The 25,756-nt window shown below is 36.1% G+C and overlaps 1 protein-coding gene across 1 annotated transcript in view; it reads right to left on the reverse strand.

Annotated features, from left to right (window-relative positions):
- The window catches only part of LOC150108543 (KICSTOR complex protein SZT2-like), a 1,022,772-nt gene that overhangs the window by 93,940 nt on the left and 903,076 nt on the right, over positions 1 to 25,756 (reverse strand). Inside the window, exons 55-56 of the mRNA XM_090390485.1 lie at positions 17,429 to 17,709; positions 8,866 to 9,112 (exon numbers count right to left, since the gene is read on the reverse strand). Coding sequence (XP_090246611.1) covers positions 8,866 to 9,112; positions 17,429 to 17,709 — 528 coding nt within the window. The remainder of the gene's footprint in view (positions 1 to 8,865; positions 9,113 to 17,428; positions 17,710 to 25,756) is intronic.

A 25,756-nucleotide genomic window follows, 5' to 3' on the forward strand; every position in this document is an offset into this window, starting at 1 on the left:
GGTGGATCCAAGTTTCATCTACAGTCACGAATCGACGTAAAAAATCCTGCGAATTGCGATTAAACATCGCCAAGCACTGCTTTAAAATGTCTTTTTGCATGCGTTTTTGATCGACAGTCAACAATCACAGCACCCATCATGCACACAGCTTTTTCATGTGCAATATTTTGTGCAGGATATTATACACCAGTTCAGTTAAGATGCCTAAAATCTCATGCACTTTCACTCAGCAGTCTTCCATAACGATACCATGGATTTTGTCAATCATTTCCTTCGTAGTGACCTCAGTCAGGTGTCCAGAGCGTGCTTCATCTTCAATGGACTTACAACCACATTTAAACTCATTTACCCAAAAATAAATAGTCTTTAATGTTGGTGCCGAGCCCCATGAAATGCATCTATCTCGGCTTTGATCTGCGCGGCCATCCACTTCTTCAAATAAAAGTGTTTTATCACTGCACAAAACTTGTTTTTCTCCATTTTTATGAAAAATGTGAACACAGTCATTTTAATTGTTTGCCAAACGAGAACTACGCGCCATTCATGGCTAAAATTTTGCCAGGAGTCGTAAAAAAAAGATGATACATGCCAACACTGGTATGAAGGAATGAATTGTGTCACCGTCTATTGGAAATTTATCAAACTTTTCAAACAACCCTCGTATATTATATTTTTATGTGTTTACATGGTTATATAATCTACAAAGTATATAGATTTAGATGATGCTAATATTTGGTAATAATTATTTTCTATGCAATAAATTAGAATTGCAAATCATTCAACACATTTCTTTGATTATTCTAATTTTTTGATTCAGAGGTGTAATCTACCTCATGTTCTTTTGTATACTTTTGTCTGCAGTCATTTTTATTCAGTGTCCTTTTAATTGTTTTACAGATTTTCTAAAATTTCTTTATTTTTTCATCTATATCTTTATTTTAGGTATGTTATTACTATTACTGCCTAAATAACAAAGATATGTCACCTGTTCTATTCTATTTTCAATGATTATATTTGACCTAACTTGATCATGACCTTTTAATGCCATGATTTTTGTTTTCTTTTGTAAAATTTTAAAATTATATCGTTGCCGTATTTCTTTTTAAAATTCATAAAATGCCGGCCTGGTTAGCCGAGTGGTTAGCATATCCGCTCTCCAGCCAAAGGTATGTGGGTTCGAATCCCACCGTGGGCATGGATGTTTGTGATTGCCCATGAAAGCACTAGTGGTGGTAGACGGCATTGGTGTTAGATGATGAAGGTTGGTGAAGTAGTGAGACAAAGAGTTGTAGAGTTGATGCCCTCCCTCGATGAGTCTTTAGACTCCCTGGAGGTGTGATATTATAATAATAATAAACTGATTTTTGAAGGTCATCTTCATTGTCTTGTAATATAATCTGATCATCTGAATACAGCATTATATTAATAAACGTTCTTCTGGTTAACTGAATACTTTGTATTATTGTTGATTAATTTATTTCTAACTGTATTTTGTATAGCTTCATTGCAAAACTGAAAAGCTGTTCATTGTAAAATAAAAATTCTCTGCCAACCATTTGTGAATGCGATCTCTTATCAACTTTTCTTGATGACTGTATTTATCTTTGCGGGGAGAGGTATCCACCCATCTATTAATGAATCCAGTAGAATGTTTTTTTTTAGTCTTTTGTGATGCACAATCCATTATGTTTGAAACTAGTGGATTTAAATGTATTTTTAAAACTATATTTAAAATTAGTTTTCATGTATTTTGAGAAATGAGGCTATATTCATTTGTTTCTCCAATGCACTCTATTGAAACTGCTAGTAAATCATGTTACTCAGCAATGATGAAATTGTGAAAAAGTGGGACAGGACGTTAATATGTGTCTCTTTACTCACGTAATAGAAAACCTCTTATGAAGATGCCACTTCATAAGAGGGTTTTCAACAATAGACATTATTGTAGTATGTTATACATCTTTTTTTTTGCCTTTTGATATGGTGATATGGTATGTTCTGCTCAGACTTTATCTTTTGAACCTCCTTTTCATCCATACATGCTTGGTAGGCTGGAGGCTCTCATTTAACACATTTGTGGGTTTTGTCCTTGCAATCTGTATTCTCGTGCTTTTTACTGCCTCAATGGGCACAACCATGGAAGCTGTATGTGCTTTTCCATATTTGTGGCATTTGATGCAGACAAAAGGTTTGGGATATAGAACCTAACATAGGACAACTGAGATACCCTGCTGTCACTGATACTGAAGATTTTGGAATGTTAAATATACGGATCATAATCAGCACAGCACATCCGTGCCAAGCGTGAAGTGCAGATGAGAGTTAAGAAAGAAGAAACCAATTGATATTATTCGTAACGAGCTATAGGTCGAAATTGTTGAGAAACACATCGTGAGGAAGGCTGTTCCAGAGGACAGAATAAAGGAGGAAGAGGATATGCAGGTTCGATGAGTTTTGAGTTGTACTGTAAAGAGATGCTGGTCAGCAGCTGCTCTTGTTTTAACAGACCTAAGAGCAAGTGAAGGAATGATGTTTGCCAATTCACTGGAGCAGTGATAGTGGAATACCTGTAGAAGAGAGACATTGCTGAAGCATTGCATCTGTGAGATAGAGGTTGAAGTGAAGGGTCATCTTCCCTGTGAGGGAAGATGACCCTTCCCTCACAGAAGCATTGCATCTGTGAGGGAAGGGTCATCAATGAGCCAAATTACTGTCCTCTGGATGGCATCAAGAATTTTTAAGTAGGGCTTAGGTGCACCACCCTACATGTGTGTACAGTATTCTAAGGATGGACAGATTTGGGATTTATATAGTTAGTAGCTGAGTGGGTGTAAAATAGCTTCTTGAGCAGTAAAGAATGCCTAGTTTTTTAGAAGTTGATCTGATGTATTTGTTCCAAGAGAGAGATTAGTGGTAAATGTCAGTCCAAGAAGAGAGAGAGAGAGAGAGAGAGAGTTCATCCTGCCTGCTGATGTATGTGTATTAGTCAGGAAGAGGGAAAGTGAACTGAGATCCCTTTTGTGAGAGAAAAGGCAGGACTGTGTTTTGGCAGCACCGAAGTTGACTACGTTATCCTTGCCCACAGAAGGATTGTATGGAGATCAATGTTTAAGGAAATGGTTGCAGATAATCTTGATGTAAGGGATGTCTGGGAACTATGTGGTTTGTCAAAGGAGTGAGATGAATGTAGAGTGCTATCACCAACAAAGCTATGGATAGAATTTTTAGTGACCAACGATAGATCATTTAAATATAAGAGAAAGAGAGTAGGTGCGAGAAGGGAGCCCTAAGGTACTCCTGCATTGGTGGCAAAGCTCAAAGAAAGAGTGCTCTCCACCATGCATGCAGTGAATGACCAGAGAGAGGATGGCAGTTAGACTAAAAGAAGACAGTTTGTGATGCCAACATGATTGAAAGCCTTGGAAATGCCAAGGGCAACAGCACACATTTCTCCGAACCTTTTCTATGGCATGTGTCCAGTGGTGAGTGATGGAGGCTAAGACATCAGCCATGGATCTGGAATGACAAAATCCACACTGGTGGTTGCTGATTAACTGGTGAGCTTCTAGGTAGTGAAGAAATTAACCATTGATAACTTTTTCCATTTTGTGGAGAGGACTGAGGTGATGGCAATTGGTTGGCAGTTGGATGATAAGCTTTTGTCTCCCCTTTTTTGGAATGGGTTGGATATATGTTAGTTTCCATGAGATGGGATAGATGCCAGCTGAATACAGAAGATTGAAGAGACGATAGAGAACAGGTGTTAGCTCTCAAGCACAATAGGAGAGATACCATGGGGATCAGTTGACTTTGTATACCCTGTTCCACTTTAAGATTGCAGGAAATCATTTCCTTGCAGAAAATTGTCAATTCCACCAACAGAAAATAGTCCCTTCTTAGGAGACAATTAAAATATTGTTTGGACATAAAATTATGAGCATGGTTAGTCTTCTTTAAATTAAACAGGATATTTAAAAAAAATTAGCACTAACTACTTCAAAAAAATCACAAAAATAAATCACTAAATAAACTGGCTGACTGATTTCATCAATCACATTGCTCCATGGTCATGCCATGATTTCAAAATCAGAACAAATAACATGTCGGACAAGACAGGTGTTTCAATTGTGACTCCACATTTTTTTATTTGAAATTCTCATGGAAAAACATTGACAAGTCAGTCAAAGCAAATTCTGCTGAACGTTTATACGTTTATGCAAAGCTGTGCGCTTCACGCCCTGGTAAGACCATGTAGCAATAGTGAGTGAGCTGTTGATTTTTTTTCACTTGATTATACTATTAAGAGAGTAGATAGGAGTCAGGTTCATGCTAAGTAAATACAATCAATACTTGAAAAAAGATAATTTAATGAAGAAAACATTCATTTTTTACAATGTCAATGGGCAACTTGGCAATGTTTTTCCTTGACCAGCTTGTCGATGTTGCCATCAATGTTGGAAGTCACTATGCACTGAGTATTCTCGAGATGTTGGTCCATAATTTGAGTTCTTGTCTTGGACTTCACATGTTTCATTCTGGAGAATGAACTGCCAACATATGCATATGCTTCCTAACAAAGCACACATCTTCAAAGCATGCCGGTGAAGATTAGGAAATGCATCCTCAGAAATGTAGTCTGTAAAATGTAAGCAAGGGCACATTCAATAATTTTTTTTCTCAAAGAAGAGTTGTTTTGGAGTTCAAGCAGCTCCATTTGTACTGAGCCTTGCATTTTGGCAGCATTGACATTGAATGGCACTAAAAATTAGCCTAAAGAAGACTGTTGGTCACGAAAATTACTAATTCTCTCTTCAAACTCACTTCACAACACGGCTAATTTTGTAGTGTATTCATCAAGATACAAACAGTTGGACTCAGCGAGAAACTGAAAATGAGTTGTTTTTTTTGCAAGTTGTGCCTCCTGAAGTTTGAGAAGGCCACAAAAGCGTTGATGTGATCAAACAGAGTGTGCACCAATTGATCTTTGGATTGTAGCCATGTATTTAGGTCATTCATATGCAACGAGATGCCGGTCACAAAGGCAAAGTCTGTCATCCACTTCAGATCATTAAATTCCACAATTGAATTTCCCTTGGTTTGCATGAACTGCTATATTTCGCTCCTTAAGTCAAAGATTCTTTTAAAAACCTTCCATATGCTCAACCAATGAACATCACTATAATAAACCACATCGACATGATCTGCTTCACACTCTTGGGTCAAAAAACTCTTGGAATTTATGATGATTCAATCCTCTTGCCCTAATAATGTTGACAATAGTCCCATTCTCAAATCCGATAGTTTGCGCATACAAATTCTCCTGGTGGATTAAACTGTGGTAATGGACATAATCTTTTACTTCTAGTTCCGGTTCTTTCCGTAGCAGCGCAACAAACTTCATTATTTCCCACCATAGCAGGAGAACTATTAGTTACCACATCCTCAAGGTTGGTTAAGCTGGGGTCAAAACTGGCCCACTTTTCATTAAAAACCTAACAAAAATCACTTGATTTATGCTTTTTACTCGTAGACGCCATAGTGATGGAAGGTGAACCCAAAAAATGATCCAAAATGGCTGTGTAACGGTTATTATCCACTGAATATGTCTCACACTAATGTAAAAAGTCTGGCTATATAAAACCACAATAGACTATGGCTGACACGACGAACCTGCATGCTCTTATACACAAATATTACACTCTTCACGACTGACTGTGGATGAGATTGTCTTGTATTTATATGAAAATAATGAAATATTGAGAACCTTCGAGATGTATCTGGAAGCCACTAGACAGTGTACTCGAACGAACTACTGCTTCAGCCATCTACCTACGACGTTAGTGCTAGTGCTTAAGTACTGCTTGGCACTGGTAGATGGCTGAAGAAGTATGTCTATTTAATATTTATTTTTATGGGATTTTATGTAAAGTATCAAATGCACAGTGTTCCTTGTGAATCTGAAAAGCATCTTACAATTCTAAATACCAAAGTATAGCTTAGTGGCATGCGGGCTTCATTTAAATTATTTTTTATTTAATCGCGTTTTAATGTTAATAGTTATTTTTTCAAAATGACTGGCAGGCAATGCATTAAAGACCCCTGCTATAAACTAAAAATGACAAGAAATTATATTCCTGGTTTCATCCTTTATCCAAGTGTAAACAAACAAAGTTTACTCATGAAGCCACTTTACAACTGGGCTTGTATATAGAGGCTAATGACTTCACATCAATTGCCCTGGTATCCCATCATGCAACACACACACACACACATCCTTTGTACATGTATAATGCTATGCATTATGGGAAGGACCACTATCCAAACCAGTTTTGACGTTTATTGAGGTCTCATCAGTGGGAGCCAGACCCTAAAGTGATACCAAGAGATAATAGAGTATTTTAGTAATAAGGTGTGACACCTTTTGGTTACTTGAATATGATAATATGACTTCTGCATTACATCAACCTTAGTATCAGTCTGGATCTGGCTCCCACTGATGAGACCTGAATAAAAGTTGAAACCAGTTTGGGAAGTGGCCCTTCCCAGAACGCACAGCATTATATATGTCCATAAGGATATGTGCATCGCATTATGGAATACTAAGGCAATTGATGTGAAGTTTTTAGGCCTCTATATACAAGTAATAACCCAGTTGTGAAGTGATTTCATGCACAAACTTTGTATGCTTACACTTGGATAAAAGATGAAGCTGAGAATATAATTTCTTGGCATCTTTAATTTATAGTGAGTAAGCTGACCAGTGTTTCAGAGAGAACCATCTTCAGTGTGAAATCCAATAAAAAGAGGTCACACATGTTGAGGACAACACCCAAAAAGCTAGCACGACAGGGACTTGAACTCAGCCAATCCATTGCAAAGCACTCAAAAGCAATATATGATGACATTGTTCAGTATGCCATTTGCTGAAAGATTCATGCATTTTTCTTGAAGAACGAGCAGTCCCCACTGAATAAGAACATTGTTGAAGTCAGCAGTGATCCCAATCTGCCAGTGCATAGATTGAGTAGGAAGTTTGGGTATTTGATGCAAGCCACCTCACAGTAAGTTGAGTTTTTTCTTTGACTGTTTTCATACATCTTCTGTCGAAGCACAGTCTGGAAAGCAGACAGGAATTTTGGATGGAATGAGGGATGAATGCCTTCATGCAAGTGAGGATGACTTCTGTGACTCACTCAGTGCAGGTGTCTCTGGGTCAGAAGAACAGAAGCAATAATCATGCCATGGGAAAGAAGAGTAGTAATTCTAGAAATCACCCTACTTTTAGTGCCAGAGGATATAAGGTTGGGTGTGGTCAGAGGAGAGACATTCTGTGAGCTGGACACTTGCACAAGATTGCGATCTGAGTTGCTGAGAGAAGTAACTTCTACAGTGTGTCTGGAAGGAGATCTAGTTAAAAAAAAGATCAAGGGTATTTGAGAGAGCACAGGGGATTACCTGGAATTATTTTAGACAGCTGTATTTGTGTTGGATTGTTGCTTGCAGGAAAAATTTCCACATCGCGTCTGGCTTGATCTGTAGCATTGGAAAAGGGGGAGCCAGTTGCAGTTGTGGATATTCAGGTCACCTAGGATGATGACTTCACTGGTAGCTGGTTTGTAGATGGTCAAGTTTCATGGAGAGAAAGATGAAGAGGTCTTTGTGGTTTTCAAAGTGTGGAGACCTGTAAATGCAGCAGATGAATGTTACTAAGTGGAGTAAGGAAACCTTCAGCTAGAGTAAGTCAAAAGCAGGGGATCTAAATTTGCCATTCTCAGGCAGGCAATGTTAATATGTACAAAGGCAGAATGAATCATGAAGAGTATCATTTGGGCATTAAAGGTGAACTGTAGTTGTAGCTGTAAGTTGGATTTCTGTTAATATAAAGAGGTCTGGTCTGCATGTCTTTAAATGATGATGAATATTGTTTATGCTGAAATTTATGCAGCGGATGTTTGTGAAGTGGAAATGATATTTTTGGTAAGTATGGAAAATTGTGTTTGGTTTGAATTGTATGGATGAACTGGTTGTTGAGAGAGAGAGATTTGTTATGATCACAGTGCTGCCATCATTGTTTGTCTTTTCATTTTTGCTTGTGATTAGATGAAAGGAACGAGTAAGGACATGCAGTGAGGGGAAATAAACTCGTGAACATAACACTCATACAGAGAGCAACCAGTCTTCTTGCCATTCTGTGGCCTTAACAGTGCCTGTCACATACCACTACTCAGACTCTGTCACCATACAACCTGTCAATGGGATTATGCACCAGTTGACGGGAAGCCTCCTGACTTGTTAGCAACTATTGGTTTGATACTATCTGGAGGGTGGCCTGCATTTCCATCACCCACACTGCATGGAGAAGAGGGGGGGGGTGTGAAGGCCACCCCCCCATTTGCCACTTCAGGCCCCAATAAGCAGGTGTGGCGGTGTTTCTTTTACTGGGCAATGAAGGTCATCTACCACCTAGTGGTCTAGTTGGCACTTCCTCCAACTAGAAGAGAGACATCCTTTTATAGAGGGAATGCATGCTGCAAGGAAGAGTTGTATTGACAGGAAGAGGCTGTATATTGTGCATCCCTGCCCACTGGTGACCCCTCCTGACCCCTGTCCACACACATGGCATTTATTTCCTATAGGCCCTGCTGCTTTTTGTATGTGAAATTAGCATACAAAAGTGAGAAAAAGGAATTCAGTGTACTGTATAAAGTTATTTGCAAATGAATCAACAAACATCTAATAGGTGATGTTACACATTTTTCGAAATGTATCTAAAAATTTACTTATATATATATATATATTCATAAGGGAAAAAAATGTTTAAAAAAATTATTATCCATTATAACTTTATTGTATTAAAATGCTCACCTGTGAATTTAAAGTACTGCAAGTTAGAGATTTCATCCTCATACGTTCAAGTGAATATAAATGGCAGTAGGCATAGGGATCAGAAAAAGCAACCTCAAATATAAGCAGTCCACCTAAGAGAGATTTAATCAGATAATATACAAGAGGCTCACGAGAAGATGGTTTTGAATATGGAAAGGAAGTGGAATTGCTACTTCCTGTGGTAGATTTTTTAGAATCTGTTCTTATATCTTCTTTATTTAAGCCACTAAAAAAAAAAAAAAAGAAAGAAAGAAATATATATGTGTACACACATATATATATATATTATTATTATTATTATTATTATTAAACTAAAGGTTTACTCAGTTTGATAACATATTAAAATTATTATTTAATGACTGAAAACCGAGGTTTTTGAGTTAAACTTTATTAATACACACAACTAGTTTTGTCTTATATAGACATGCTGATTAAGTATGTCTATATCAGAAAAATGCATCACATGCATATGGCATTATTGCCATATGCATGTGATGCATATGGCATGCATAAGATGCCATATGGCATTTAAGATGCATATGGCATCTTAAACAAAGGCAAACTAATTTCCTTGATGTTGAGGAGAGAATATTTGTAATATGTATGTTCATGACAAGAAAGACTGGAGGTGAAAGTTATCCCAGGAAGAGAAATCTTTTGGTAATGCTTATATCTCTTGACAAGTGAGGTGCGACCAAGTGGATGGTAATCTGATTATGAATATTTGCTGCCATTTTAGGAATAGGTTGAATATGGAATAATTTCTAAGTTGCTAGATACAGTAGAATAAGAGAGGGGGAAAAAAGATTACATAGAACAGAAATTGACTCAGAAGCTCAAACCTTCATAACAAATCAGAGAAATGTCATTTCAGAACCAGGAGACATTTTGGCATTCTATTTGGAAAAGATTCTTCTTCTGCTTCATTTCTGGTAAAAAATAAAAAGGAAACATTAAATGTAGCATGTTCAGAATGGTATGAGAACATTTACCAAGATTGTCAATGCAAGAACTGGAGAAAAATTGTGTGGCAAAGGATTAGAATGTATGACTACCATTTTGATACAAATGAAAGGTTCTTGATTCCTGCATTTTTAAAATCAGTTTTGAATGTACTAATAATTTGCTAGCAATTATTTCAAGCTTGAGTATAAAAGACAAAAGTAATATAGATGTTTGCCTTCATCTGATCCCATGTAAAGGCATATCCAGAACATGGTCTGCCAATTCCAACCTGCCATACAGATGGTCAGGAATGTAATTTTTGTGTTCTCGGGGAGGATGTTAATTGATCTACCAATCTGTCCAAAGCAGGATAAACTGCAAGCACAAGGAACTTTATACACTCCAGGATGTTGAATAAGATGCAGTTAATTTTTAGGAGGATGCTGATTAGTTGGTTGCTTTATGGCTAATTGGTGCAAGGACAGCCAAGATCATACTACACAATAGTGAAGGTCACAGCAGTACACAAGATATTAATAAATAGTCAGGGATAGATTAGTAAATAATATGTACAAAAATTAATTTAAACAATGTAGTATTTACCAATAAATATAATTTGTAACCAAATGTATTTGTATAATTTAATTCTTTATAAAAATTAAAAATGTCACATAATTTTTCTGAGTCTAATTAACATCTCCCTAAGTTTATATGGCTCAGCTAGATCGGTAAAAATTTCATTCCTCTCTCATGTGAAGTACTGGCACTCCAACATATGACAAATGGTAAGATGTGTGCTGCATTTTTCACAAACAGATAGGTGGTTATCAGGCCTCAGTAAATAAGAACTGTGTGAGATGACTGTGACTATACAGAGCCTGGCAAGAACAACTTCCTCTCTCCTATTCCTATGATTACTAGACTGCCAATGCTTTATTGAAAACTTAATATCATGTAATTTGTTTGTCAGTGCTTCCTGCAATGATGACTGCTGCCACTGGGCAATTAGCTTTGATCTTATAAACCACCTGGAGTCTGTATATGATACTGTCAAACAGTGGAGAAGGTATGAGGCTACAGATGCAACTGCTAGATCTAGCAGCCGCATCTGTAGTCTGATTTCCCTTTATTCCAATGTGGCTGGGAAAGCACAACCAAACATCAAAATTAAGGGTCTTCATTTTGTGCAACAGGTGTAACACTTCAAACAGCACTGGATGTGGATTATACACAAAGGAGGCTATAGCCTAAGAACTCAATGAATCTATATAAATTACAGATTTTTGGTACCAGTTATCTTTTATATGCACCAGTGAAAGTTGATTGCATTGCAACTCTGCTGTATAATTACTGCAATTATACAGCAGCACAGCCAACACAAGTGTCAGTTCTCGAACAATCAGTATAAATGGGCAAGAAATCAGAGTGGGTTGCTCAGTGTGCATTAAACAATTGCAGGTAGACAGATGATGGAGTATGAGATCTCTGTAGCTGACAAAGTGAGAGGTTGCAGGATGGGATGCACACCTGTCATGGAGGGATGCTGTTATGTTTGATGCATGCAATGTTGTCGATATTCATGCCAACAGCTTGCATAGTCTCTTTCAAATTCATACCAAAAGGACATATGGCAGTCTGATGTGTGTGTGGCAGTTAGCTTCCCAATGAAGAGAAATGAGACTAGTTCATGTCGGATACTCTGGAAGAGACTTTATATTTAGGGCATAATAAAGAGACAGTTGTTTCCATCTAAGTGATAGAGCTAGTTCATTTTAAAACTTAAAAATTATAATAACAGAATTAACTCATGTAAAATATTATCTATTAGTAGAATTTTTGCCTGAGTATCACAGGCATCTTCAGTATATGTAAAAAGGCTAATTAAACAATAACCGACAATTCCAAAGGATGCCACCTAAGTAGCTCATGTAAGATAACTAAAAAATGTCATTAAGTTTCCTAACTTAAAAAAAAAAGACCATATATATACACACACACACATATACACCATTAAAAAGCTAGGATAGATTAGCTGATTTAAAAAGTACTATCTCCCACAAAGATGATAAACGTAGACCATCGGATTTGTTTAAGTTGGGAGAGTGAAGTAAAGTTTCACGTTTCTTTATAAAGCCATTCCACAAGGAACTGACTTTTGTGAAGGACTCTTGTCTTTTTCCAATGAACTCTATGTCTAGTGTTGATGGCATGCTCTGCAAGTCCAGACTGTTCAGGTTCAAGGAATTGAAGATACGACTTGTGGTCTTCTATCCAAATAAAAGCAGATCTTCCTGTTTGTCTGAAATAAGATAACCCACAAGAGCAAGGAATTTGGTAGACACCTGGATGACTTAGATGTGGAAGCTTGTCTTTGGAGAAGTGAGCGATTTTTCTAATGGGTCGAAAGGCAACAAAAATATTTAGTGGTTTTAAAACTTTCGCTATGTGTTCACTAATGCCTTGCACATAAGGGATAGGAATACACATTATTTCTTCTGTATTTGAAGAGGAATATATATCAAAACTACTCAAAGTTCTTTTAATGAAAGAATTCTTATATCAATTAGATAGAAAAGAGGAAATAAGTATTGCAATTCTTTCTGTAATAGATCGTCTGAAGAACAAAGGAGCAGGCCCAATGAACCAGTGTTTTAATAGTTCCCGCCTTTTGACTGGGATAGTGATGAGATCCAGAATAACAGTGGACCAAGCACTGATCCTTGTGGTACATCACTAATTACTTTAAATCTTGCAGACTCACATCCCCCGAATACCACTTTTTGATATCTGTCAGTCAGCCATCCTCTTATCCATGCTAATATTCTATAACCCAAACCCATTTTCTCCAATTTATGCAGCAGTCTGCCATGCTGTATTCTGTCAAAAATACACCTGCATTTCTTCATCTAGTGAAGAGGTAACAGTGAGCTCAGTGTTGTGTACACCAGGTTGGTAGCTTTTAACAAAATGGACACTCATTAACTGAACAACCTCTTCTGCATCTAACCCTCACATCATCAGGATTTAGAAAAGTTAATTCTTTCATATTCATTCTTTCTTTTACTTGCAGCATATCGATAGAATTCTTGTGGGCTGTCTTTAGCACGCAGAGCCAGTTTCTTTTCATACTCAGAATTAGCTTTCTGTACAACAGTTGCGACTATTCTAGCCTGCTGCTTATAACGTTCATAACAGACGCCATCCTTATGCACACGGTATTCCTTCCACATCATCCTTTTCTTACGAATCTCTCAATAAACGCATTTTCATTCTTCTCATGAGATTCTACTGCTACCCATTCAATATTTGGATAATTGAAGTTTCCCATCATGATTACTCTTTTTGCGCTCATTGTTTCTATTTGGCAATGAATTTCTTCATCACTAGCAACCGAACCACCAGGTGTGTAACAACACTCCACTATGTAATTAGTCTTGTTAGATTCCACCTCACACCAGATGGCTTCAAACTCACTGCCACATGAAATATTGTTAGTAGTAGTACTACAATCATAGGTCTCAACTCTAACTGGATCCAAGTCACCCGATATCATTAGCAGCACGCCCCCCCCTCTCTATCCTCCCTAAAAATACCCTTGACACTCGCCAATTAGTAGGCCTGATTCTGATAGCCAGGTCTCACTAATACCTACAATCTGAGGTTGCAACATAATGACTAAGGCAACAAGCTCTATCCCTTTTTTTCTGATACTGCTAGCATTCGTGTACAGACATAATAATCTACTCTCCAACCACAGATCCAAGACCCTAGTCTGGCAACTTGCCAAGAAGAGTCAATTCATGTTGAAAGGAAATAAGCTGATGTACAAATTGGTCACCAACACACAAAATCACGTGCTTTATACGTAAAATTTTCCAACTGTTATACAAGCAAAATAGTTACTTCTTTAAAACCTAGAATGTTCATAGAAGAAACGTTAATTTTCCGACGTGTAATAATAAACAATTCATCCCACAAGACGGATTGATTACCCTATTATCGGAATGGATTCTCTTTCTTCTGGCATGTGCAGAAGTGTCGAAGGGTATATCTGTGGATGTACAGTACCTGTTTGTTCTTTAGTATTGCCTTGTCTCCAGTCTGCCTGACACAGTTGGAAAACTTGCAGATCTCTATTATACTCTGCCTTACACAAGTAGATAATCTTTGCACAATATGATAGGTCAGAACTGGATGACCACAAACCCGAAATCGTTCTCTCCTCGTCAACATTTCCACGACAAAGCCCATTTCCATTATTAACACAGTTATATAACATTGTTGCTCTTACACTCACATTCACCATTCCTCCATTTATAATTTAGTTTCCCTGACTATGTGTGTTAGGTCTCATACCAGTTATTAGTTTTTCTAGACTCCTGATATCAAACACATTCAGGTGTATGCTGTCCCTCTTATACAACCCAATCTTCCCTCAAACTCACTCCACACATTCCAAAACTCATATCCATTCTTTCTACATAGCCTATGCATTGAATCGTTGCCATCATAGCCCTTCTTCTTAATTAATTTTTATCATAGCGAGGTAAAATATTAACAATTTTCACTTTCTCACTCTTCATTCTCGCCTCTTCAAAACAACCCTTTCATGTCCTCTCTTACTGAACTTATCACCAGTTAAATCATTCGTACCTACCACAACTACAATTTCGTTTACTTTTCTTTTCTGTTTTGGAATTGATTCCTTTATATTCTCAATTTTTGCTCCAGGAAAACTCAATGTTATAACTCGCTCATCTATAGTATGTTTTATTATAGAGTCACCATACCAAATAACTTCTTTCTTTTTACTAACAATTTTTGTTAGTAAAAAGAAATCACTTACCTGATTTCTGTTATTTTCTAACTTACCTGTTTCCTTGCTTTGTTGTTACTTATTTTCCTGTTTAATTTTCTTTTTCTCCCTCTGTTCATTTAAACGTTTCTTGACTTTTTGCAATTACACATCGTCTCTCTGATGATCTGCTTCAACTTCGCTATTTTGGAGGTTAATTCATTTTCATTAACCTCCTCAATAACCTCATTAGCAGGGCTAACCTTTTTGTTCTCGCCTGCTGCCGCTTTTTTTAGCATTATATTTCTTGCCCTTTTTTGGTGCCATTTCAAACATATACTAAATATTGAAATATCTAGTAAAAATATGTGATAAACTACTAAATACACTAAAATCTACACTAGTATACTACAAAATACTAATTTTCTAAGGTAAAACACAATAAAAACAGACAAAAATCCATTTATAAATAATCCAATAAAATCAAATAAAAAATCCAATTATAATAATAATGTGTTCAAAAATTATGTCTACATATAATCATGAAATTGAGTTAAAAGTAACACTGATAATTTATGTGTTCCCTAATTTCTATTTTCCTCATGATGACCACAGTCATGTTTTAATTTCTTTTTTAATGCCCCCTCCCCCCTCATAACATGTAACTTGTTTAGAATTTGTTCATACTATCTTGAGCAGCTTATGAGGAATTATCCAAGCTTATTTAATTAATAGATAGCATTCCAAGTTGCATAAACTCGTGGTGAAGTAAGATCTGAGGAATAGATTTTTTATATGGAAAACTATGAGTGAATGAAACACACTACCAGAACATGCTGTGAATAAAAGTGTTAAGAATTTTATGGTGCAATATGGTAAATATGTTGTCAGTTAAATGAACCTCCCACAATGAGTCTGAAGACTCCATGAAGGGCGTTATAATAATAACTTTTTATAGAAATGGCATCAGTAATCTTCCTTTAGAAGATAATAGTCAAACCTACTCAAACTCTGTGATTGCCTCAATTTTATCTTGAGGCAATCACAGAGTTTGAGTAGGTATTAATCTGTAGTTTGTGGAGGCATGGATGCAAAGTGTCCAGTAAAATTGCAATACCATTGATATTCCACTGAAATATCAATATCAATGTTTCAATATCAAGCACCTTACAATTTATAAGATGGTTGATATATTTCATCTATTGGGTTGGCAAATAAGTTCGTTCGGTTTATGTGTTAGTACAAGTTTATGCCGCTTCGTCTGTCGCTATTGTTGCACTACTGCGCAACGTTGTGCAGTTGAAAGGCGACATTTCATATAACCTTTCAGTGAATTTTCATTAGGCCTACTTCAGTTGCATGTGTGTAACATATTTTTAGAAATGGAAAGAAATAACATACATTACCTGCATATTTTCCTTTTTTATTTCAAAAAAGGCAAATGAGCTGCAGAGGCCCATAAAAAAATATGCAGCGTATATGGAGATGTTGCCTTAACAGAACATGTATGCCAAAAGTAGTTTGCCAAATTCTATTCTGGAGATTTAGATGCCAGTGATGCGCCTCACACCGGTCGCCCGACCGAGGTTGATTTGAGTGTTGTGAAGGATATCGTCTGTCACAAACAGTGCGGGAGATTGCTGCAGTACTGAACATATCCCATACAAGCATTGAAAACCATTTACACAAGCTGGGATATGTTTCAAAACTCAATGCTTGGGTGGCGCATGAATTGAATGAGGCCAATATGACTGCTCGCATATCCATCTGTGATTTGCTTGAACGTTGCCAAGAAAATGACCCATTTTTGAAGTGGATGATTACAGGAGATGAAAAATGGTCATGTATGATAACGTGGTACATAAAAGATCATGGGGTCACAAGAGTGAACCGCCGCAAACAACCTCGAAAGCGGGATTGCACCCAAAGAAGCCCATGCTTTCTGTGTGGTGGGATTATAACGGTGTTTTCAACTACGAGGTGTTACCGTCAGGCAGAACGATTGATTCAACTGTCTACTGCTTACAGTTAATGTGACTGGCCCATGCAATTAGCACAAAACGTCCTGAATCGGCAAATTGGAAAGGAGTTGTCTTTTACCCCGACAACACCAGACCCCATACATCATTAACAACCCAGAGTAAACTGTTACATCTTGGCTGGGATGTTTTACCACATCCTCCGTATTCACCGGACCTGGCACCTTCCGATTACCACTTATTCCGATCGTTGCAGAATTCTCTGAACGCGAAAACCTTCACTAATGAGGAGGCTGTCAAAAGACACCTGGATCAGTTTTTTGCCAGTAAACCTCAGGAGTTTTATGAATGCAGCATAATGAAGTTGGTGGACAGATGGCAAGAGGTTATTGATAAAGAGGGTCAATATATAACTGACTAGTATGTATTATATATATTAAATAAAATGTGTTTCGTTCCACTCTGAAAAACCGAACTAACTTATTTGCCTACCCAATACATGGACATTTGGATGGTTAAATGCTAATATACTAAGTTTAAAGCATTCATGGTGGGAATTTCGTTTCAAAAACAATAATAAAAATGTTCATTTTCATAGAATAAATGTCTCTTCCTTTTTAGTCATCCTCTTTTACTGCTTTTCTTTGGCAAAATCTAAAAGGAATCTAAAGGAAGAACAATAATTCTTTCATAAGCATATATCAGGGTATGGGCAAAGCCAAGTTAAAAACTAGGTTGACAGAACTTGTTTTACTTTTGAAGAAAAACCCTGATCTTAAAAATTTAATAAAATAATTCATTTATAAGCTTTCAGAAAGTTTACCTTTGTTTTCGTGGTGGTGATTTACTTTGAATAGCTACAAAACCCAGAGTCTGCAAGTACTGAATGTATTCTTGCATATAATTAGAACAAACTGCTGAATGCCAAGCTTCTTCTGAAGCATTTCTTCTTGGTTTAGGAGAAACTTGTCCAGTAATCATAGAAGTCTGGAAACCACTTCCACTAGTTCTCCGTGACCTTGATCCACCACCACTTGCAGAAGAACTGGCACTAGCAGTCAGATCATTGCTTTTTAGACTATTTCCTGAACTATGTCTTGAACGCTGGAAGAAAAAAAAAGACATCTCCATGAAATAGGAAAGTACTTGGATTAATTTCAAAATAAAAGACATTAATAAACTTAATCATTAAGGGAAGGATATTTACATCTATTAGTGGACTCCCTCAAATTAGGAGAGCATAAAGAGGGAGTAGCAACAAATTTTTTTCCAGTGGGAAGTTCAGTAAATTATATTTAATGAGAAATTCTTGTTTTTGTTCTTTTTTCCAAGCATGAGCAAATGTGAAGTCAACTGCTTTGTATACAAGCAGCCTTGCTGCAATGTTATTACACATTTTGAAAACAAGAACCTAATTTTTTGTTAAGTATGATTTACTTACTTTCTGGGGGGGTAACTTGCCATACCTATCTCCAATGTCTGATTTCGAGTACTGTAATAATCAGTTTCTTATTTTTAGTAAAAAAAAGGTGCCAGTACTCATTCTCTGCTAGCAGGAAAAAATGTTAATTAAAAGGATACAATTATTCAACGATCTTTTTACGGCATAGTGTGATTACATTGTTGGAATAAGAACAGTAAATTAAAAATATGGCACAGAGTTTATTAATCATAAATGTATTGTACAAGTATATAAAAAATAAGTAAAATGTATATAATAATTTTTAATAAAAATTTTATGCAGTAAATGGAAAAAAGTTATATATAATGTTGTTGATGCAGGGTCATACCAACTGTTAATGCTGTGCATGAAAGTTCTCACTGTCATATATCTTAACAAGAGACATACTGAAAAATGTAACGTTTATTAAATAATTAAGCTTATTTGCATGCAGTAAATGTGTAAAAAATTACTGAATATAAAATTTTCTAAATATACTGTATACATATATATGTAACTGTTAATAAAGGTGCAGGTTACATATGTTTTTTTTTTTTGGGAATGGTGTACCATTCCCCAAAAAAAGCACTGGTAATAATACAGTGATGCATTATTTTACTACTTGCCACTAAGTTAATTAACTCTTAGTGTCTCTCACTGATGAGAGGTAACTTATCCTAAGTGTGCAGTAAGTTCTTACTGGTCAGTGGTGACTCCAACTGATGAGGAAGCATACCCTAAGAGTAAGAACAGGCCACTAGCTAGAGGGGAAATGCCTGACACTCTAGTGGACTCCTGCTAAATAGGACCAAAGTTGGGTGTGTGGTTGATTGTTGCCTGCTACTGTATACAGTCAAAGTGTGGCATAGTGCTGTTTCTGGTGGAACCAATAAAAAGGAAGGCCCAGCATCCTGTAGTGATGCAGGTTTAGAGCAATGACAGAATTATCTTTTTTGGATCACTCATAGTTTTTGGATCCTGCAGGACCTTAAACAATTTGTATTAACCTAAGAGTGGAGTAGATGACAGCCAAGTTTCAGCAGTGTTTTGTGCAGAACCAAAGCAAGTATCTTGGAATGACCCTGGCTTAGAGTGATGAAATTTAGAATAAACATTTTCGATATTTACAGCTAATTTTTGGGAATCCTCCATACCTTTTTCACTGTTATGGCTCATGTTTCTCTCTCTTGTTATATTTTATTATATTTTATTTATTACTCCTCCTACTCTTTAGTTCCCTATTTTGTATTATCTTTATTTTGCTCCTAAGTTGACTGTGCTATTGTTATATCTCTTATCTAGCCCTTGTTACATCTTGTACTTTCTTTTTATTCTTTATTTACTACTATTATTATCCTATATTTCTGCGTACCAGAAATTTTGTTTCCAACAAATTTGTTTTAGAACGACTGCACCAGCCTGTAACTAATTCCTGATACTTATTTGATTATCTTGGTAACATTAGTTAACATAGGGATCACGTGGTGAGCAGTCGTGACTCCCCTCTCTACCTTGCATGAAATGTTCCTCCTCACTCACACAGATCCGAATGTTCTTTATAAGTGGTAGGTCAGTCTCAAAACAACAGAACTTGTAAACTTTGGTTTAAAAGAATACGTTTATTATAGCACAAGAAAAGATACACATTCGATTAGACATTCTAAATATACTTGAAATAATAACTCCATTACTAAATTACCCACCTGTTCAGAATTGAAAGTCTGAATCCCCTCCTTTTTAGATTAAGTGATCCAAAATTTCATTCTCTAAGCTTAAGTATTTCAACTAGATATCTCTGCATTACAATTAAGCTCAAACTTGATCCATCTTTACAGAATTAATCAATACTCATTCCCTATGTACAATTGTAAGTAAGGTTTACACATGGCATATCAAATTCACACTATTTTAAACTCTAACATGGAAGACAAAGTTCAACTCTGTAAAGTTTCTATTCCCCACACTTTAAGTGTAAGTCAGGCTAACATTCAATACTACAGCTATCAGCTTCTTCCTAACAAACTGTTCAAAAGTTATGTTCCCTTTTTTGCACAATTTTAGAATAGCACGAGTCTTCTGACACAGACAATTAGTCCAACACAGTCACTGAGGCACTACGAGCAAACAAATGCATGGAACTCTTCAAATCCTTGTCCCCCTTTTTTTCTTTACATTTACAATTATATAAGATAGATAAAAGGGTTGTACTTTACCATCATATCTTTACTAATGGGGTTTCCGTGACTTCCCCACGCTTTCATTTCGGATATGGCAAGACTTCCGTATTCATTAGCCACTTGCTTCTATGGCTGCTGCGACTTACTTATTTCTTCTTCGAAGGTTGTCCTTCGCTGTCTTTACATTGGTGTGGTTTACCAATGGCTCCTTATTGAAAATCTGGTGTCATTCCACAGGTAGCTTTGTTCATCTCGGTTATAACAGCAACTGGGAGATAGTTGCTGGTTACCGGCGACAAGCTTCCGCGGCCATCCAGGCTCGAACGGGAACACAGGAACAGAAAAAACAACAGAGCATTTGAACTGCGCGCCGCTCCTTATATCTTCCTCGCGAGCGCCCTCTCTCATTGTCTACGTCATACACTTAGCTATAGCCATTGGTTACTTTAACTCTGAACTGTATAAATGGTTCTAAAACACAGTTTTCCTTAGCTTATTTTACAACAATAATTTTAGTCAAGTTGACATACCTTTGGATCATAACATGTTCGGTACTCCCTCAGCCCTGTTCTTGGAAGTATAAGCATGTCCTTTCCTTAAGTTTCTATTCTCTCATGCTGGGTCAGAAACAAATGACCTACGGATAGTAGGTCAGTTATTTCCGACACAACATCACTCAATAAAGGTCAAAACTAATTTGAGTCCCATAATACTGTGTAATATGAATGCCTTGAGAATGTGGAGTGTGCTCTTCACAATTATACATTAGGATAACTGGACATGATGTCAACTGCTTGGAATATAAACAGTCTTGTTGAAATAAGCCTTGTTTCACTGGGGGCAAAAATGAAAGATTATGACAAATGTAATTGAAAAAAGAAAAGAGATGGTAGTTCTTGTAGGAATTAATAATTTAAGTAATGTTAAATATAGTATGCAAGAAGATAGGAAAGGTCTGTTGGAGGAAGTGAGAAAGAAATGTGAGAGAGAGAGTAAAAATTGTAGGTTTGATACCTGGATACAACAGTCAGTTTGTTTCGATTTTTATGGCGCAAAGACATCAAAGGTCATACTGTGCCATAACACAGGTTACAGTAGTACGTACAGTAAACGGTTAGTAGGACAATCACAAACATCCATTTCCCCTGGCGGGATTGAAACCCGCAGCCTCTTGGTTGGAGAGTGGATATGCTAACCATTCGGCCAACCAGATACAACACAGTACCAAGTTAAGGAGGAGAGTAATGATAGCAAATGATTCAGTGCACAGTTCTACGGTCTCTGTAGAAGAAATGGATGTGAGTTTTTAGATGTGTGGAGTGTATCTGATTCTATAACTATAGAATAATGCATATGCCACAGTAAATAACTTTTTTATTGTGTAGATATTTTGAAGAATTGGAAATCAGTCTGAAAGAAACAAGAAATGGAAATTCACCTGGAGAAGATAAGTTAGGTTCAGAATTATATAAATATGCAGGAAAAAGGTTAAAAAAGAAAGACTATTATTTTTAAATAAAAATCTATTCAACTAGTAATCCCCCCCCCCCCCCCCAATAGAATGGAAAAGAGCAATTGTGATCCCTATCTTTAAAAAAGGTAGTAGAGATGACCCTAAAAACTATAGAGGTATAAGTATACTAAATTGCTGTTACAAAATATATAGCAGAATTTAAAATAACAAACTAATAAAAAATTCTGAAAACTTTATTTTAGACTTACAAAAAAGTGGATAGAATGGATTTAGAAAAGGACGTTCATGTATAGACCCGGCCTTTTGCCTAAAATTAATAATAGAGAAAAGAAGATAATACAATTTAGAAACACATATTACATTTATTGACTCTGAAAAAGCATTTGACAAAGTGAAAAGAAGCATTTTATTTAACATATTAAAAGAAAGACAAATACCAAATAATATTCTAAAAGCTATCATATATATGAAATACGAATATATGAAAATAATCAAATACAACATTAAATCATGAGCTATCATATGTGAGAGAGATAAACCAAGGAGTCTGACAGGGATGTCCCCTTTCAACTCTTTTTAATATTTATCAAAATGAAATAATGAAATTGAACAAAAATTTCCATCAAGGTATTAACCTTTCTCCTACTGTGAACTTAAACACTCTCCTCTTTGCTAATGACCAAATAATAATTACAAATTCTGAAGATAACTTACATGAAAAGGAAAAAGATATAAACTTCAAAATTGCAAAATATTTAAAAATAACAGGTGTAATTAACTCTACACTTAAACCAAACCTAGTACAAAAACAAACCAGACTAAAAGTATACAATAGATTAGCCCTACCAGTCCTATTATATGGAAGTGAAATCTGGATAATAAAACAAAAAGACGAAGATTAATAACAGCTGAAAAGAAGTTTATGAGAAAAACTGCAAAGTGTACTCTATTTGATCACAAAAGAAATGAAGAATATGAAAGAATTAAACCAGGAATCAGTAATAGAAAAAATTAAAAAAATATAAACATAAATGGATGGAACACGTTCAAAGAATGAAAACAGAAAGATTACCAAAACAAGCTCTAAAGTACAAGCCATTAGGAAAAAGAAAACCAGGACATCCTCTTAAGAGATTCAACGATGACTTCTAAGGCCGAACAGGCCACTCTACGCCTAAATCCTTGACAGGCAAGATGATGTTGGATATTTTGTCTTATATATAATAAGACATCATCAGTACAACTAAGGAGCCTCTCTAGCTCAGTCAGTATAGACAAAGCTCTCTGGTCAAAGACTGGGTTCAATTCCCATTCAAGACGTGAGGAACCTTTATCTGGTCTCCTTCGACTAAAGTGAGTTAGCTGGTCTCATACGGAGGTAGGGTTTTTTTTTGCCTGGAAACTCTATTTTTTCATCCCCTGGAACAGGCAAACCAGGGCGTGAAAACATGCATCTACAGACATAGGACACGCGGGAGGCATAGGACCAACCATCTTGTCCTTGAGACAATTGCAAGAATAAAAAACCTCGACACTGTAAAAGATAGCAGAAGAGGAGGCTTAAGAAAGAAAAGCAAGGGTCTAAAATCAGATGCGCAATTGTTTGCCAATGATGCGAAGACAGGCAGGGCAATCAGGTATACTACTGATATTCAGCACTTACAAAATGATTTGAATAAGCTGCTTCTTGTTTCTTTTATAATTGTCTGATTGATTAGCAGACATCCTAAACAGAAATACTGATATTTCTTTTATAGGCTAATACACTATATATGTCAGAAATTTCTTAATTTATAACAATCACAACTTCAGTTTTATTATCAACAAATTATATATTATCTGATACAATTATCTTGAAAAGAAAGAACAATTTAAATTAAAAAAAAAGTGCAGAAATGTTACATAGGCATAAAACTTTCTTTTTTTTGAAGGAAGGGAAGGAAAAGAGACCTATATACGTTTTAACTGGAGATCTTTCAGAATACAATTTATTTTCAAAACTGTTCATAACTGAAAACACAAATCATTTGGGAGCACACACTTATAATTTTTAGTATAAAACAGTAGTAAAATTATAGCAACATCAAAAGTGCCACATATCTTAAGCAGCAGCAAATGTTTTTTTTTCTTTCCCAAAATATGCCATTAATTGCAACGATGAATGATATCTTCTTCATACTGCTAGAAAATACCAAATTATGGTAATAAGAATAAAAATATATATATATGCAGTATTTTCTTTTTCATGGAGTGATCATTTCAGATCTTTTGTTTTTTAAAAAAGAAAGTGCACAAGATTATTTTATCACTATTTTTGCTATCTGAACATCAAAAATAACTATAAGAATGACATAATAATTGACACTAACATTAATAATTGTTAATAAATATTACTTTAGTTGCATGTTATGCAGAGAATTAGCTAAGAGGGGAGGGGGCTGAAAAGTTATGATAAATAACTAGAACAAAAAATGATATTAAAGCAACTGATATTATTATTATTACTTGACACCTCCAGCGAGTCCAAAGACTCATTGTGGGAGGGCACCTACTCCACAACTCAATCCACCAACTACAATGAACCGCAACTACACCAACACCATCTACCGCCCACCACTACTACTACTACTAGTATTTTCATAGCCAATCCCAAACACCCATGCCTACAGCAGGATTCGAACCCGCAGCCTTTTTGCTGGAGAGTGGATACGCTAAGCACTCGGCCAACCAGGCCGATAGTTACCGGATGAGTAGCCAAGTTTAAAACTGGATATTCTGAGACAACAGATGACCCAAGCCAGGAAGACTTTCCGCAGCAATCACACCTGAACACATCGATAAAGTGCATGCCATGATCCTTGATGACAGATGAATACCAGCCAAAAACATTGCAAAGACTCTGGGGATATCCAGGAAATGAGTTGCAGTCATTATCCACCAACATTTGAACATGCAGAAGCTCTCAGTGAAGTGGATCCCCAAATGTTTGAATGCTGACCAAAAGAGAAAATGTATGCTGTCATCTCACGGGATTTTGGGTCATTATGAGAAATCAGGTGCAAATATTTTGGCTCATATAGTGACTGTTGATGAAACATGGCCTCATCACTATGTGGATGTATAATCCTTACCAAATACATAAAAAAAAAAAAGGTGAAACTGTTATTACAGTAGTAATTTATTCAACAGCTCTAAAGGAATTGAAGGAATAGAATGGCTTTCATTGAGCTAAGGCAGACATTGGTTTTTCAATGTCTACCTCACCCACCCTATTTACCAGACCTGGCCTCATCTGAGTATTTCCTATTTCCAAATTTAAAGAAACACTTCAAAGGAACAAAATTTACCACAGATGAAGTTTTATCTGCAGCTCAGGGCTGGTTTGTGCAACAAGGGAAAGACTTTTTTTTTCTCAGAGGATTGCAAATGATGCAGCAGCATTGTAATAAGTGTATAACACTTCATGGGAAATCAGCAACAACGCAAGAACGATTGGTTGGTTTAGCAATTGTATTGATAGAGGTAGACATAGCTTATAATTTAAATTTAGAAGAGCTTATACAGTTTTATTTGAATATCCCCATATCCCCATAGAGCAAACATTTAATTAATATTATTATGTAATCGTTTTGCATTAATGTTTCTCTTGTAATAAAAACAAAATAGCAATTGGAGATTTTCTTATATTTTTGTCTTATAATCTATCAGGGGCAATATCTAATTGTCTGTCTCAAGAAGCGATCTAATCTGATGACAGCCCTGTTCACTCTCTAACCAACAAGTCACAGATTCAAATCCACCATAGGTATTGATGTTTATTATTGACAAGGTGGGAGATGAATTTCATTGCCTGGTGTGAGACCACCATCCTTCTTATTATTAGACGCCTTAAGTGGCTTGAAAAAGTTCCATGTTTGGTTTCTAGAGCAGGATTTCTAATCAATGTAAAAAAGAAATAAAAATGCAAAAAAAAAAAAAAAGAAAAAAAAAAGAAGATTCCTTTATTTTGTCCTGCCATTAACAATAAACTGTAATTATATAATAATAGGACTAGAAATA

Source organism: Typopeltis vanoorti, chromosome 3, assembly GCF_054136105.1.
Source record: "Typopeltis vanoorti isolate ZY-2024b chromosome 3, IOZ_Tvanoo_1.0, whole genome shotgun sequence".
NCBI lineage: Eukaryota > Metazoa > Arthropoda > Arachnida > Uropygi > Thelyphonidae > Typopeltis > Typopeltis vanoorti.